We start from the raw sequence: 17,749 nt of genomic DNA, 5'->3' as shown, positions 1-17,749 counted from the left end.
TCCATCTCCCCTAAATTCCCCTGTCTAAGACGGAAAATGTCTAAGACAGAATTTTTTTCTGGCTCCCTTGCGATTCCGTCTTTCACAGGTTCGGCTGTATAGGCTAGACTGCTGTACATTTTCATCTTCACCAGAATCCAATGACAATTGTGCATCTTCTTGATCAGTCAATCATTTTGGGACAGTGATCTTTCATTTTCCACAACTGGTGGCCTTTGTGAAAAGAACAAACTTTGACCAAAGCTTACTGTAAAAAAAACACACACCACAAAGCAAACTCCCACTCTTTACAAAGAAAGGAACACCAAGAAGGAAGCTAAACATATAGAGAGTGCTCTCCCTTTAGTTATAAAGGCTGAGCGAGACACCAACTTTTAATTCAGCTTCATATAGAGACAAGGGTGGGTTTACAAGAATTCTCGTCAACCACACATGGACGGAAAATCGGAATGCGAGAATTCTCATCAGTAGTAGCGAATCAGTTACGGTTGGTATCTGAAGTGGGAAGAAAATTGACTATACGTCGAGAGTGCAATTCAATTCTGTACTGCGAGTAGTAGAATAAGTTCAGCTTTCAAAGTCGAACATTTTATTGATTTTAGCTTGGATACTTTTAGATTTAGAAAGAAAAAAGATTGCTATGTTTCTGTTTGCGAGTCTAACTCCTTCTCACTCTCAGCTACAGGATTAGAGTCACTTGGTGGGTGGTTAGCAGGTGCTCTGGTGTGGTTTGTTCCTTCTTTCCTACCAAACATCTACAGTTCGTATCCCTCCTTCTTTTTTGTATTTATTACTCTCTTGTAACACCTTTAATTTTTGCCACTGATATGACCTAATTGTGTTGCACACTAAGACTAAACTCACTTGAATGTTTTCAGAACCTCTATCGTCAATTTTATAATGCAGGACATTTTAAAGGCTTAAGATTCTCATCTTAGCTGTCATCCTCCTCATAACTGAATATTTTTACTCTTTGATATTGCAAGTTTATCTCAATCTAGGGAGATGTCCTCTTTGTTGACGAGAAATTTAGATCTGCCCATCATGATACCATATCTTCATTGCACAAGTCTTAATCTTAGCTTTCATTCATCTAGATAATAGTAGATCTAAATTTAGCTTACTTTCGTGATAAATGTTGTTTGTTTTTTTATTTTGTTAGGATCTATCTGGTCTCCTTGTCAATTTAACTTGTCATATTGTGTGCTTTTTGTTTACTTTTATGTCTGTGTTTCATGAATACTCTCTTTGCTACCTCCAAGTGTACTTATGAGCCTTTCAGAGCTTTAATTCAGGTGTTTGTTTATGAGTTTCATTGCTGACCCCCTGTTTTCTACAGTATTGATTGTATAAACCCTTTGCTGAAGCTGTTAACAAACTCTCCTCAAGTGTGATGAAAACATGGCACAGATTAAGGCTTCATTCAACTGAACAGAAACAGTACACGTTTAATAAGTGTATCTTTTAAAACAAATAAATGAAGAGTTCGCAAAAAAAAAAAACAACCCTGTCTTCCAACAAATATATATAGAGAGGTAATAATTTTTTTTACAGCTGCTGTAAGGGTTAATGAAAAAAAAAGAAATGGTAAAGTAAAATCTCTTCAAATTGTTTTTGTGCCTAAGAATAGATATGATGGCTGTTTCATTTTTTTTTAAATACAAGATTAGGAAAACGATCTAATTACCTTTACAGATAAAGCCTTTATAAACAATGGATCTAAAGAGTCAAAACCTTCGCACAGTCTGATAATGAGAAAAATTTTACAACACATGTTCCTATATTCTGCTCTTTCAGACTGCAGGGTGGATGAATGTTTGTGTAATATATATATATTATAAATATAAATGGGTATGGGTTTTGAATGGTTATTTTGGAGTGTCTATGATGCTGAGAGAACCAGAATGCCTTGTCTTCTAATTTGGACTCTTTTGGGGTTTTTTCTCCAGAGGCAACACCATGGGTCTCACAGACGTCGCAGAGAGACAGAAAAGGAAGATGTTGATCGCTTGGTGTTAGAGACCCTGTTTGTGATCCGGACTTTGGTGGATAAGTGAGCAATTGCTTTTTTTTTATACAGCTTTCAGTGTGTTTGTCGTCAAAAGTGGTCACATGCCTTTGCTGGGATTTGGTGTGCCTTGTTTTTGCTAAAGTCGAAGCAATAAGATTTTTTCTTTTTCTCATACCCTTCGAAGCGCTCAGGGAGTAATTGTCAGATAGTCATCTCACAGTGCATTTGATCTAACATACACAGCTGTTTTATCTACCTACTTAGAATGTAGAATTATCCCTTGCCTGACAGACAGGCAGCCATGTCTTCAAGAGTTTCTTTTAATATTTATACTGACTAGAAGAGCTTCAGTTTTGGGTAAAAATTAATTTTGAGTTTTGCCCAAATGGCAACTCAAAGGGCCTACAGTTTTAGATTTTAGGAAGGGGGCTCTCGTAGTCGTGAGGTTGCGATGTTTGCTTCTCATTTAATAAGTCCTGGGTTCGAATCCGGACTGATGGAAAATTTTCTTCTGTAGAATTTTCTCCTTTCACTTCCTTTCCTGCTTTCTAACAGTTGTGTCATCTGCTTTCATCTCCACCTTCTGCCCCTACCTCCTCACCTCTTTTGCTCCCTCCTCTTGGCTCATGACTCTTTCTGCTGCATTTCTACTGCTACTACTTGATTCCTTTTTACTGCTGTCTTCCAGCCACACCCTTGATCTTATAGTAGGTAAGATCTACTCCTAGTCCTCTGGGATAATGGCCAAAAAATCTTGGAGGTCCTGTGTGCAAGTTGCGCTCATTTAAGATCCCTTGTTGGTGCAAAAATTGATAAGAGTTGGCTTCGGCCACCACCCAGGCAAAATTAAAAATTCCTACCAAAGTAAAAGAGTTTAATGTGTCCCATACGCTCATATGGCCTTATGCAGTTGTGAGCGCCGTAAAACACTTACCCCCAAAAAATGATTTTAGAACCGCCAAAGGATCCTTTATATGAGAAACTTCACTCAGGACCTCCAAAATTCTTCATCCTAACTTAAGAAGACGGGGTGCCTGATCCGACTGAAAAATAATGCAAATCTGGCGGGGATCGAAATCTTAGTTGACAGGCAAATATCATACTTGTTGAGCTTCTGAGCCCCCATGAAATGTCTTCTTTGAGTTAGAATCCATAATTTCCAATTTGAAATAAAGTGTTTTGGAATGGTTGAAGTTTTCTCTCGTCACAGCAGTAGCACAACATATTTGTCGACTTAGAGAATGTGGACACCTTTATTGGCTACAGTTGCTTTTTCTACTTTTACAGTTGAGATAGGTGCGTTAATTAGTTCAAGATCTGGCAAAAAAAATGATTTCGACCAGCTGTACTTAGAAGAGGGTAGAGATGAGTAGGGGGAAGGGGGTATTCTTCGGAGGTCAGGTAGTCATGGTTACACTGCCGTAAATGTATGAGAATGGCAGTGTCACACGTATATTGTAGTTGGTCTTTCAAAGCTTTTCTAAATCTATGAGTGATAGGCAAGTTTTTTCTTTTTTCTTTTTTTTTCAAGTCACTGTGTTTGCTCCCAAATACAATCATTTCGGCAGAGATCGAAACTTATGATGGCGGTGATCTTTTTTCTACTAAATTTGTATTGTTCTTGTTATCCGCAGTGCTCAAGAACCGCCTCTGGCCATGTTGATCCTTCATGAGATAGCAGACTGTGATCAGGGCTGGCTGAATGTGGTGAAATCCCTTATACGAGTCATTCCCATGGAGGATCCTTTGGGGCCAGCTGTCATTGCTCTATTGTTAGATGAATGCCCCCTGCCCACAAAGGTATAGTATAGATTTAGTGGAAATACAGAAAATCTTCTCAAAATGTCCTCTGTTCACTCTAGTCTATTGATGCTGTCAGCTGTTCAGTGTCCAACTCTGGGAAAGATTATTTGACAAGAGGTTTAAAAGCGTTGTATCTCTTCATTATTGTTATATATTGGAGTTTGAGAAGGTTTCTGTATTGCCTAATTTGCTTCTGTAGTACAAGGACACCTTTAAGGACACATTTAATTACATCCTTTTTAAGTCGGTAGATTCATGTTCAATACAATGTTATGTAAATGTCTATGTATCCATTTATGTATTTGGTGAATTGCAGTGTATATATTATTTTATTCTCATTTCGTGACGATGTGTAATCGTGTGAGGGTGATAAGCAAGTAAATGTGTGTGTGTGTGTGTGTGTGTACGTGTGTGTGTGTGTGTGTGAGTGTGTGTGTGTTTGGCATACATGTGTGTGCACATGTGTGCATGTTATGTGTTCGTGAGTGTGTATGCGTGTGTTTGTGTGTGTGTATGTGTATATATGTGTGTGTTTGTGTGTATATGAGTGTGTGTGTGTGTCGCGTGCATGAATATTTTTCTTACATGCATTTATGTAAAGCGCCTAGAGCTGTGTTTACACGGGAGTGGGCGCTAAAGAAATGATCTTCATTATTATTATAGAAGTACACCTGAAGTGCATCATGTTATATGATTAGGCAATCAAAAGTCTTTGACTTCTCCTTTATACACTGCTCTATGCTCTTGAGTCTGCTCCTGGAGATGATGGAACTTGTCTTCCTGTGTCATCCTTTTTACCATCATGAAGAAACAGTTATGTTTTGTTTATGCAGTTTTAAGCAGCACAGGTTTATTTTTGTCTCCTGTAGGCAAAAGTTTTATCTATCTATAGCAGCTTTGTGTATGGGAAAATGCGCAAGGTCCTTCCTTATGGTTTGACAGGAAATGTTGCCCCAAATTCTTTAGTCTTCGTTTGTTTTTGCCCTACAGTGAAGAGAGCATCTTCAGTAGTTTTGCACTTTTGTGTGAAGTTTTAGGGGAAGCTTTTTTTTTTGGGGGGGGGGGGGGGGGGAGGGGGCGGGTATGTAGTCCCACTCATTTTCTCCCATCTATTTCCTTTGTTGACCCATCCTTAAAAATCACCAAAAATGGGTAAGCAGCGGTAATTTAATGGCTTAACCTCAGCACTGCTGCGTTGACATCATGATGAAATCCACAGCTTAGTGTAAGACTCTGCCTTACACCATTTTGAAAAGTGACATATGACAGAGTTTTCCACTGAGCAGTCAAAATGAGCATTCAAGTGGTTAAAGATTATGATTTCTGGTTTCTTGGATTTTAGCAGTGGTATTTTTGTAATGTGCATTTTGCTACTCTTTACAAGACGTTGAACTAGCGGTGTTGTGTTTCTCAACAGGATGCCCTCCTCGAACTTAAGAACCACCTGAACTTTAAAGAGATGGAAGTGGTTGAAACCTACGGAAGGCCTTGCCAGCAGCGCAATATATGTGTTCTCCTCGGCTGTCTGGCAGAGAAATTGGCAGGTTAGTGCTATGTTGAAGTTTTGTAACCTTGCTTTATTACCATTGTAATCTGCAGGTTGGATGAGGATTTGAAATCATGTACTGCCTCACCAACATAGAGATGTGAACTTCCTTTCTGGGGTCTTAGTGTTTGCCTGTTAGCCCAGAGGTCCAGTGTTTTTTTCCCACCGGTATCTGTTTTTTTCTTATGTTTTGTACCCTCTCTGATGCTAGGGTAGGTAGGATCAAGCACCTATTCTCGGATAAAGATGGAAAATTGCAGAAGCCCAGGGTGAACATTTCCCACATTAACGGCCCCTTGGTGGTTTTAAAATTGAAAAGAGCCCCAAAGTACGACGTCTGGGCAACTAAATATTATAAAGAGTACTTTCAAAAATGTATACCTTCTATATAAATACTAAGAGACTCTTGAAGACATGGCTGCCTGACAGGCAAGGAATTTTTCTACATTCTCTGAGGGTAAAATGGTCATGTATGTAAAAACTAACTGCACTGTTAGATGAACATCTCACTGAACTTTGGCAGATGTGGAAGGATGTTAAATTTATCCAAAACAAAAAGGTGCGTACATATTTTTCATCTCATTTGTAAATGTGTGTTTTATCCTCATTTGATGCTGCTGCGTTACAGTTACTGATTTTTTCATTATCTTATTTTCTCTTCATTTCAGGTCCCAACAGCATATCATTGTTAACGACAGACATTTTAAATTATTTAATAGATCATTTGGTAAGTTTGTTTTTATATGCTTGTCATTCATATTATATTTGGTCAAGTAAATAGTCACTGAGTCATATGTTAGATGTTGATTTCCTCGGAGGAGTATGCGGACAGAAAGCCTATGTAAATGATTTGTCTTTGTCTTTTTTTGGGAGGGTCAATGAACAGTTTTTAGAAGGTGTGTGTGGGTGGGTGGGGTATTATTTCCAGTTTGAGTACTGAGATTTTCTTTGTTTGTTTGTTTGTTTATTTGGGGGGGTTTTTTTGGGGGGGGGTTGTTTTTTGTTTTTCAAATTCAAATTTTTAATTATGCCCCCTTACATGAGTTTCTGGCCAGATGAGCATTGGCAAGCAGTCTGATTCTGTGCCGCGGCAGGCCACTTTTTGTGAATGAATTCATTGCAGATATTCTTTCTGTTTTGTAGAAGCTCAGCAATTCAGAGATATTCTCTGTGAATGCAGCTACCCTTTTAGGATTGATGTAAAATTCTTTTGTATTATTATACAACTTTTGAGGTAAAATTTTCATGCTTTTTTGCAATGTTTTATTTCTCTATGAATAGAAAGCTGTTGTGAATATATTTCTTCTTCGCCCTCATGAATTACTGAAAATTGATACTATATTTCTTTTCAGAAACCTACAAACCACCCAATAGTTATACTTCACTCTATGGTTGCTTTAGAAAAATTTGCTCAGACTAGTAAGTACCTTGGTTTTGATTTTTCTTTTTGGTTTTGACACATATTTGTTACTTGTTTTGTTGAGTCGTTCATGAAAATGTACCTAAATTGTGAAGTGACAATACTTGTATGTTTCTTGTATCTGTCCCCAGTTTTTTATTTCTTGTTCTTTTGTATTTTTAATCTGATTGGGATTTCTTTTGCCTTTGTTTAGTTGCTATTGTAAGACAAATTACTGAAAAGGATGAATTCAACAAGGGAAAGGGTCACTCACTGGTGTATGAAGTTATTTTTTAAATGACCAGAACAAGCAAAATAAAGAGGAAAACTGGAGCAAGTACTCAAAAAAATTTTTGTTTTGTTTTAGTAGAGGTTTTACAGTGCTCGCAACTGCATAAGGTCATATGAGCGTCAAGGGGTGGATGTCAACAGAGAATCAGACTTACTCTACTCACCTCTCTAGCTTCAACAGCACAAAGTCTGCTTCGACTATCAAGGCACCCCGGAAATAGCGGGTCACAAGAGTGTGACAAACGTACAAAAGACATAGAGGAAAAATGACAATAGTAATGATTAGGAAAGGAAAAGCAGCAGTTCCCTGTTGCAGTTCAGGCACAGTTATGAGTATGACATTGATGAATCAACCCATTTACGATTACAATTCTACTGTGCTTAAGAACATATTAATGTCCCCCTTTGTGAATGGCCTAAAGACACTTCAGTCTGTAGCACCGCCCGGAGGGGGGGGGGGGGAAAAGGTTATGTTGAGCTGAATAAGATTTAATGTAACAGCTCTAGTAAAAAAAAAAACATTTAAGTTATAAAATACTTTTGTAGAATGAATACGTCAATTTTGTAGCAGTTTGCTTTTAATTGGTTTTGTGTTTGTCGGTTACTATTATAGCAGTTGGTTTATTAATAATTTCACTAATAGATTGAATTGATAAATTATGTAGCAGTAAGTTTATTATTGATTACAATAAATAGAACGGTTTTGAAAAATGAGACCTTTCTGACTTCATTTTAAAAATCTCTTCTTTTGCCCCGTTGATTTTTTCTTCCTATTCTGTGTAAATTATCAACTGGAATTTCTACTTTGTCTCTCCAGGTGAAAACAAAATGCGCATAACTCAGGCCCTGCAGCAGTGCGAAGTGCACCCCATGACCCTCCTGGAGGATTGGTACCAGCGGAACAATGACAACACGCCCCTCAGCTACAGTCGCAGGGAGGTCGGGTTTTGTGCTGGATGGTGCCTTGATAACTTATGTAAGAGCGCTTATGTAAAACTTATGGGTAAAAAGGTTGTCAAAGCATGTAGAACAGCTCATGGAATGGACAGCTGGCATGGAGACTAATCAAAAGAGCTGTATTTTTTTGCAGGGGAGTTTCCTACCTGTTCACTATCTTTTACATTTGAAGAACCGTCGAACTTGCCCAAATGGCCACCAGTATAAGACGACAACATGTATTAACAGCCACTTCCCATTTCCTCCCTTACATTTTTTTTTTTACATTATAATGATGCTGTGCATCACATCCGCTTATCTAAAACAGCCACTTTTTTCCTCGACAGTGGGTGGCCATCTTGACGATTTTTATTATTTATTCTCGTGAGTAATTCGGGTTCCAGTAAATTATCTTGAAAGACTGGCTTCTGTGTGGCAGTTGATAAAAAATGTTGGCTGACATGTGGTAGGATTAGTTGGGTTTCAAAAACAAGCGGGAATTTTATCTTGCCATTTTGAAATTTCTCTTTTTACCTGGAGTTTACACAGATGACCAAGTGCTTTGTTTTTAAAATAGCCTAAATTCACTCCATCATGGAAATGGGTGGTTTTTTTCTGTCATTCACATAAGGCCATTACAGTTTGACCTGTCCATGTGAAGATGGTTTAGCAAAATCTTCAGTGACCAATGCACATTGTTTGTTTTGATTTTCAATTTTAGAATGGAGGATTCAAGAATTAGTATTTGTAGGACGTGCTGACAAAATTAGTTACCTATCAGATTTTAACCCTATCACACCGATGTGTCAAGTTTATAGATCAAGTTTGTACTATTAATTTATTAATATGAAATGATAAAAGACATGTTAAAACCAATTTAACCTTTATATCGATTTTCGGCCGATATCTCCAATTGAGGATTGCAAAAAGTAACTAATTTTGTCAGCTCTCCTCACATTTGTTGTTTGAAAAATTGGGATATGGGCCTTGGTTTTACCAGAAAATCTACGAGTAGTTTTTCTTTCTTTTTTTTTTTATAAATGTATGCTGCTAGATTTATTTACATTAATTTGTTTTCTTTTTCATGTGATGCCAACATGTACTTTCACAGTTATAAAAGAGGTGAGCAACTTTAATTTTCCATAATCAGTTTCACTGTGGAGTGGGTGTGGGGGGCTGTCCTGTACTGTGTTGAAAGTATTTGTTTCAGTTTCTTATAATGCACTCTGCCATTTGTTAATTTTTCCCCTATGGCATTTTTAAAGCTATAAGATGCTATGGTTTAACGAGTTATATCATTTTTCTGTAAATATGTTGCCATGGCAAAAGGTTATGCCCATTAACTTTTTCGTTGTAACAGCTCAAAAATGTTTTATTTTTATTATCCTCATCTGTATTGTAGCTCATTGTTACCTCCCTTTATTCATATGAAAATTTCCATGTGGGGAGAACCATTTTTACAATATGACTTCTATATTATTTCTGGAACTCTAGATATGTAGTGAAGAAATGTGGATTCACATAGTTTTCAAAGCAAAATTCCTTTCTTGAGTAGGTCTGTTGCTTCTTGTTGACTCCCAAATGTGTGAAAAATTCAAAAGTTTAGAATGATACGAAAGTGAAGATCATAAGCCAACACTGCAATCCTGAGGGCCAACTTTGTTTTGAGAAACAGTGCTCTACCGTTTGGACCTATTTTAGGCTAATATGTGCTCTTCTTGTTCTGTCTGCTTTTCAGGGACGACCGTTTTCTTATGAGCAGCTAGACAGGTCTCATCTCAATGTTATGCTGAATAGCAACGATGTCAGTGAATATTTGAAAATTTCTGCTGATGGTTTGGAGGTAAGTATTTTGAATTCGAAGCATCCTATGCATGATGATATTATAACGTCTTCCTGATAAAATTTGTTTTTATTAAAGTGTTATTGAATTTTTTACATTAGATATATTCTAGACCTGCATGTTTGCCGACAATCGTCTGAAATCCGACAATCGCGACGCGACCCGCGAGGCGGCCGATGCTATCGCTAGGCCCACCTGTATCAGTCAACTTGCGAAGTGCGAGGCCTGGCCGACTGCCAGCGTCCCCCTTTTTTCCCGTCGGCTTTGTCGGCACTTTCGTTTTCGTGCCGACTGCCGACGTCGGCGTTTCCGACATAAATGTCGGAACCTGAGTAGAAATGCGAATACGAAAAAGGACGACGACCTAAATTATCTACTTTCAGTTTCTTGCTCGAGCGGCCATTTTGAATTTCGTTTTGTTGACAAATTCAATTGTTCAGATCGTGTGGATTCATTCCAGTCCGACTCACTTAGATAATAGAATCTAGATCATTATAGACCTCAATGGAGGATTCATATTCCAATTCTATTTTGTCAAACCCTATCATAGGTTGTGCTGTAATATTAATGTTGGTAAAAAGCATTTCATCAGGTGCGTGAATTATTTATTTATTTAGAATCTAGATTTAGACTCAGCTGAGCCCCTCTGTTCGGAATCGGATGCGGATTTCTAGTTCAAGGCCTATTCCTAGATCCTATTCACTTGTTCTACAAGATCTAGATCTAGATTTATTTAGTTTACTAGATCTATATATGGAGGATTCATATTCCAATTCTATTGTGTTATTGTATCAAACCCTATTATTATAGATCTAGCAATATATGTAGATGTAGGCCATTATATTATGCTCCTTGTAAGCCTTGTTTGTTTTGGAGTGTGGTTTTTTAATTTAAAATTTTTTTTTCATTTTGGACTTTTGCTGGCCTTTTCACATGAGGCTCATTGCAGGTTCTTTTTTGGGGTAGGGGTAGGGTTAGGTCTCTTCTTTGTTGTGTTTGTTGAGGTGGTCGCTCGTTACTCGGAAGTCCTTCCTTGTGACACCCACAAAAGCTCTTTTTTTGGGGGGGGGGGGGTTGCGCAAAATTTTCAGACAATCTGGATGAGGCTCACATGCAGGTCTAATATTCAAGATGTTGTGGGGAAAATGGATTACGTTGTGAGGGTCTTTTGAACTATATTCTTCATATGAAGAGATGCCAACCAGTACGATTTTACGTATTTTAGTACGGTTTTTTTGCCGAAAATACGCGAATACGACTTTTCATGAAAAAATATGCATCCTGGAATGCGAAAAATACGAGATTCAGCTTGGGCGAGTAAACCTAATTATCTCAAGTCCCATCTTTTGTCAAAATAGTATCAGTATCGTGGAACTGGAATATTTGAAAACCATGTCCGATAAGGTCAGTAAGTTCATTTTTGCTTGTCATGATTGTGATATTTTCGGTCAGCTTTTCCCTGTCCGAGAGTAGCCTACGTTTCACTTTCACGCGAACAGGCGGCAGGCGGAAGTGTATGTGACACCGAGGGTCGATCGGGAAAATCAAGATCTACCTTCGCTTTCGTTACCACCCAGAAATTTCCCGGCGATAGACTGATAACGCAACATTTGTGACTTGCAGGTTGTTCTGTATAAAGACGCTGTGTTGCCGTGCAAATAAAATGTAATAAATACTCACTCGTCGCTGTTTTGTCACTTTTGGGGGAAAAAAATATAATAAGGGAGGGGCAACACCAGAGGACAAAAACGTGGAAGCAAATTTCAGAATTTTGATTAGAGCTCTCTGCAAAGCGCGCATTGGTGCAGGCCGTGTGCGGAATCGGGACCCTTCAGACTTTGCAAGTCTGTGTTATTGAAATAAAGTGTTTGCGTTTCATTGGATGGGTGATAGTCAATTATACCTTCAGTGTGTGTTTTAGCTCTCTGTTCAAGACTAGCAGATTTTCAGTGTCACTGCATCTTGCCCTCCCGCAGTTGTTACAACTCTCACAGTGCATGGGTCTACTTGAGCCTTTCAAGTTATTCCTCTTCTTTGAGTTTGAGCCATAATTTTAGTCTGTCAGTTCATAATATGAATCATGACACCCAGACTGGTTCTTGATAGTCGAAATATAGTTGAAATTCTTGTTCTAGGCCCTTCCGAACGCTCAAAACAGGATTAATTTTTTATATAATAATGAGAGGAAAATATTACAACAGACTGAAATACTTAAGTCAAACAAAACCCCAGTGCGACACTGAACACTGACATGTTGTTGACTGGCTGTATATTATATCTGTGTGTGCTCCCTTTTTCAAGCGGGAGAGCTGGTGTATTTTTCAGGAAATATTGCTGGACACCCTGAACATTTTACGAGTTGGTTGGTCAGTCGTGAGGAATACTCATTTTCCCCTCTGAAAATACATATTTTCATATTTCCCAATACTCATTTCGGTTTTCTGTCATTTGCATCTCTGCATATGCATTATATGCAGATGTATCAAATCATTTCTAATGCATTGATATGATGCAGTGTGCCATTTAGTATATGCATGCCCTTGCAAAGTCAGTGTCCCTACACGTGTCAATAAAATTAGGGGGTTTTGGAGGGGTGGTTTTTGGTAGACATTAAAATCGGAGATTCCATCTGTTCGATTTCCATGCAGTGTTGACAGGGGCGTTTAACCTAAACGAGGACCAATAAATAGCTGTAGCTATTAATACTTAATGTGTTCTATCTGCAGGCACGCTGTGATGCTTCCTCGTTTGAAAGTGTGCGGTGTACGTTCCAAGTGGACTCCGGGGTCTGGTACTATGAAGTTACCATAGTGACAGATGGAGTCATGCAGATTGGCTGGGCTACCAAAGACAGTAAATTTTTGAATTATGTAAGTAGTCTTTTACCCTTTATTCCACCCTTGTCCTTCGTTGATGTTTTGAGAAATTCAGCAAAGCTGCAATGGAAATTGTTGAAAAGGGCCATCCGTTGTCGGGGAGAAAAGTGGTTGTCTTAAGCAGGTGGACTTTGGGACAATGTCATTAAAATACTTTTAAGGAGCACAAGGGGATAAGTGGTCATTTATACACCTAATTGTCTTGGATGGGTGGCAATTAAAGCAAGATTTACTGTGTTCATTCACCCACTGGTTTGATTCTTACAACAGTTGTTTGGGGGAGTGTGTGTGGGTGGGTATGTTTGTATGTTTGTGTGTGTTTGGGGGGGGGGGGGTTTGACATTCTGACGTAATTGTCAGTCTGGTCATGGCACGTTTGAATTTTTAAAAGTGAATATGGAACTGTAGCAGGCTTTTTAGCTCAAAATTGCTCAAAAGTCACTGTACTCTGCCGACGGAGTTGGGTTTGTAGGTTTTTTTGTGTTTTGGAGTTTTTTTATTTCAGGTTTGTTTGCGGGTTGTTGTGGGGGGGGTTTTTTGGGGGGGGGCAGTGTTGATCTGAATGGGTTTCCAGAATATTAATAACATTTAGTGACAACCTAAAAATATCCATTATTTGAAATGTAATGTCTTGATTTTGACATCAATAGACAAAAAACAATTTTAAGGGCTATTCCAAATTGAATAAAACACTAACATAATTTTGACAGTCACAGAATGGCAATGATTTTTTAAAGTCAGAAAAATAGCCTCATTGCCTTCTCTTAACTCTTTCCGGACATATCGCCGATATATCGGTGCGAGTCCACACCCTTTGCGGACGTATCGCCGATATATCGGCTATGATGGAGTGCCTCAGTTTTGTTTCGTTTTAACATGATCCATTATTTATAAGTACCTTTTATTGTTATTGAAAACTTGAAATGGGTTTAGGAAACGAAAACGTCTAGTTTCACTTTGTCAAAGCGTCGGTCTGGCGAAAAACAAGTGAATTGGTTCTTGTGGTCTTGCCTCGCAAAAACGATCTAACCGGACTCCGTATAAATATCATAACTCAAACAAAAATTGGAATATTGCATTCAAATAAAAAGCTGCACATTCAGAAATTTATGGCGTCTGCTCTTGGCCTGTATATGATAAGATAACTATGCTGATTCGCTTTCACATGTTTAGTGTGTGTAATTTTTTCCGTCAAAACTTATTTTTCTCACCACAATCACCATTTCTAACCTTTGTAATGATTACTTATGTTCAAAATTATCCCTTGTTTCATGTTGGAATGTATTCCTTATTTAATTTCCTTCAATTTGATATATCATGTGTTACGTTTTGAGTGATGGTTATGCTTATATGAAGTTATTTTGTACCTCACCTGTGTAGCCGAATCGAGTCACAAGTTAATAACGTCTAGAGCTCAAAACAACTACACCCGGAAAGAGTTAAGAAATACAGAGGTCTTTAACTGCTGTCCCAATATTTTGTACAGGAGGAGAAAGTATAGCAATATCTATGATGTAGATTACAGAAAATGGACTTTCCCCCAATAGCTCTATGTTTAGAAAACAAGTTACAATGGTGTGTGCACGCTGCACGTACATGTATAAGCTTGTAATCTCGATTAGCCAGGGTGGATCTTCAGGTTGTCCGCAAAGTCTTGACACAAAGGAAATCTCTTTAGTTTTTGCCTCTTGTTAGTATGATAATAATAATAAATGGCATTTGTATAGTGCTTGACAGCATGTTCTATGCCTTTTCCGCTATATTATTATCACCAGCAAACCCTAAAACACTCAGAAAAATTTTTGTCTTCCCAGGTAGCATACAAGCTGATTAAGCGCTCAAACACTAATAAACTGACATCTTTTCCATTCCGTAACCGGGTACCCATTTTCACCTGGGTGAAATGAGGAATATTCATGAAAGTGCTTTTCAATAAGACACAGCATCAGGCCTCTGACATGATTCGAACCCATGGCCTTATGGTTGCAAGTTCAAGTGCTTAAACTAAGCCTCTGAAGCCACAAGGCTCTAGTGTATCTCAAAAAGAGCTCTGACCTTTGCTTCACAAATAGTGGAAATCATATGGAAGATGCTGTTTTCACTTTCTGCCCCCACCCTCTCATCTACTTTGCACCCCTCCTCAGGGCTCCTGACTCTTTCTGCAGCCTTTGTACTGCTTCTCCTTGGCTCTTTCTTACTTCTGTCTTTCAGCCACACCCCTGATACTATGGTAAGAAAGATCTACATCTAGCTGACTTGGACAAGGGAGAAAAATCTTGGAGGTCTCACGTGCAAATTGCACGCATTAAAGATCCCTTGATGGTCCAAAATCGATAAGAGTAGGCTTCTGCCGCCACCCAGACAAAATTCAAAATTTCCTACCTCCTGAAACTGTTTAATGTGTCCTGCGCGCTCGTATGACCTTATGCAGTTGCGAGCCCCGTAAAAATGCTTATCAAAACAAAAAAATGAAGATGTTGTTTGACACCATTCCAGTTGAATAAAATGTTTGGTTAAATTCAAGGTGAACCCCTCTCTTGGGAACTTACTTGGTCTCCTAACTGTACAGCAATTAATTATTCATACTGACTAGTTTCTTCAGTTTTTTTAATAAGGGTAACTTCAAAATCGACTATGGCCAACCTGCCTCCCTAAAGCAATGAACAGTCTTATCTTTGGTTTTCTTTGATTTGAGTTGTTCCCCTTGGATCCACCTAAACTAGGTTCTTTCCCCTCTGTTACGATAATTGGAAAGTGGGGTAATGCGAGATGTAACTGTGATTATTTTTTAACATGGATTGCTTCCCTTTGTATGAGGGGAAAACATTGGATTTTGGTCCCGTTTTTTTTTGTTTTTTTTTCATGAACGTTAGTTGCCAGCTTTGAACCTAATATAATAGTTATCAGAACGCGATTTTGCCATGGGTTGTTGATCAATTATTCCTCCTTTGAAATCCTTTGTTATCATTTTGGTGTTGTCAGTTGCCTAAAGGTTAGGCTGCCGGACCTGTAATCATCAGATAGTGGGATTGCGGGTTGGAGTCTCAGCTCGGTCTGACATTGTGCCCTTGGGAAAGGCACTTTACACAAATTCTACCATCTGGCTGGTTTCTTTTTGGAGATGGTCATGAAATTAGGAGTTCCAGCCTCTTAAAAAATCTTACATTGTTGCTCTGGGCATTAAATCAACACAATTTTATTTTTTGTTCATAATTTGTACTTTGTACTGCTGCAGTTTAAATGAGTCCACAGGACAGATAAATAATGAACTAAAAGAAATTTTTAAAAACATCGAAATAAGAAAAGATGCTACCATTTTTGCTTAACACTCATATAAGATTTCCACTTTGTAAACCTACAATGCTCATTTACTTAGTTAACTTTGTCAGACAGTATATGATGGTTCTCATGGGGTGTATAAATTTGTGATCCCTGTCGACTGAGATTTTGTGAATTGGAAATGCTGAAGCCAAGAGAGAAACTGCAAGCTGTGCATATCCAAGAGTGGATATGAAGCTTTTGAATGCTCAAAATCTGGCAAATTCTTCTCTGCCAGAATTGATCTCATTGGCCATAGCAGAAGCCACAAGCCATCCTAATACTTATTTCTTCTATTTTGCTTAAAGAAATATCTTCCTCTTCAGGTGTATTGGTAATCAACAGGCATTGATGGAGGAACTATTAGTCCGAGGAACTGTCGGGAAGGGTTTAAGTTGTATACATTTTGTATTGGACGTCTCTATATGTAATGAATGGCTTTGGATGCTTGAAGTCATTTTCCTTAAATTTTTCTGAGTGTGTGTGTGTCTGTTCCTACTGTTTAGGACGGCTGTGGTATTGGTGACGATGAGTTCTCTATGGCCTACGACGGCTGTCGACAGCTGATCTGGTACCATGCTCAAAGCAAGCTACACACACACCGGTGCTGGAAGCCAGGTAAGGGCAGATGACCTATCGCAACCTTAGTGCTTTCTTGTTGTATTTCCATTTTTTTAAACAGTGAAAATGTGACATCTTATTAAGCTCATTCTTTGTTGTAAACTGTTTTCACTGTTGCTTGTACAAACGACCACTTTCCACATCCTCCCTAAAGTTTTTTTTCTCATTATAATGGTCACAGGAGGATGAAGTATAATAATGTGTCCTCCCTTTATGAGATTAGCATGATCTAAAAATGTCGAGAATGGGCTTCTAATCGAATCTTGTATTTTGAGGGAACAGAAGAAGTGATACTTAGAGTGCATATTATCTGAAAGCCATTAAGAGCTCTTCATTGGACTAGTTACAGATTCCAAGCTGTTGTCCAAGAAGCCATGTGTTGACTAATAGTTGCTCTGCTCTTGAGGTCTGGTTTTAAGGCTTGTTTATTGTATTTTTAGACAAAGCTTGAGACTAGGAAAAAGCCCCAGCATCTCATCTTACTGAGGACCAGGCTTTTAAGAGAGGTCTAAGTAGTGGGGTCTTGTGGCTGAAGAGGCTGACTTTGTTTCCACTTCGGAACAAGGGAAAGTATAATGTAGTATATGGATAATATATTATGTAAAGGTTATTTTTGTTGTTTTTGTTTGTTACTGATGTGTTTGTCAGTCTTTTGTGTTAAGATGATTTTTGGGGGTGGGTTTGGTTTTGTTTTCGTGGAAGGGGAGGGGGCATGCAGGTGATTGGAGGGCGCTACTGGTAGGTCCTATTTTACTCTCCCTCTGTTGTTTATGTCTGTGTATCTGCCTGTAGTTAAGGGTGTTTTCATCTGTTTGTTAGTCTTTTATTTTATTTTTTTTATTTTTTGGTAAGTGTTTTTACGGCGCTCGCAACTGCATAAGGTCAAATGAGCGCGCGGGATACGTAATATTTTTAGTTGGTAGGAAATTTTGAATTTTGCCCGGGTGGCGGCGGAAGCCTACTTTTATCGATTTTAGACCTCCAAGGGATCTTTAACGTGCGCAACTTACACACGAGCCCTCCGAGATTTTTCGCCCTTGTCCGAGAAGGCTAGGTGTAGATCTTTCCTACCAGAAGATCAGGGGTGTGGCAGAAAGACAGCTGT

The 17,749-nt window shown here is 38.5% G+C and overlaps 1 protein-coding gene across 1 annotated transcript in view; it reads left to right on the top strand.

Moving 5' to 3' along the window:
* LOC101862807 (RING finger and SPRY domain-containing protein 1) overlaps positions 1-17,749 on the top strand; it is an 85,040-nt gene that overhangs the window by 5,824 nt on the left and 61,467 nt on the right. The window contains exons 3-12 of the mRNA XM_005101254.3: positions 1,950-2,053; positions 3,646-3,811; positions 5,232-5,358; positions 6,029-6,087; positions 6,713-6,779; positions 7,868-8,026; positions 9,098-9,108; positions 9,725-9,829; positions 12,556-12,699; positions 16,530-16,641. Coding sequence (XP_005101311.1) covers positions 1,950-2,053; positions 3,646-3,811; positions 5,232-5,358; positions 6,029-6,087; positions 6,713-6,779; positions 7,868-8,026; positions 9,098-9,108; positions 9,725-9,829; positions 12,556-12,699; positions 16,530-16,641 — 1,054 coding nt within the window. The remainder of the gene's footprint in view (positions 1-1,949; positions 2,054-3,645; positions 3,812-5,231; positions 5,359-6,028; positions 6,088-6,712; positions 6,780-7,867; positions 8,027-9,097; positions 9,109-9,724; positions 9,830-12,555; positions 12,700-16,529; positions 16,642-17,749) is intronic.

Source organism: Aplysia californica, unplaced genomic scaffold (assembly GCF_000002075.1).
Source record: "Aplysia californica isolate F4 #8 unplaced genomic scaffold, AplCal3.0 scaffold00276, whole genome shotgun sequence".
NCBI lineage: Eukaryota > Metazoa > Mollusca > Gastropoda > Aplysiida > Aplysiidae > Aplysia > Aplysia californica.
This window is presented reverse-complemented; position numbering and strand designations above follow the sequence as displayed.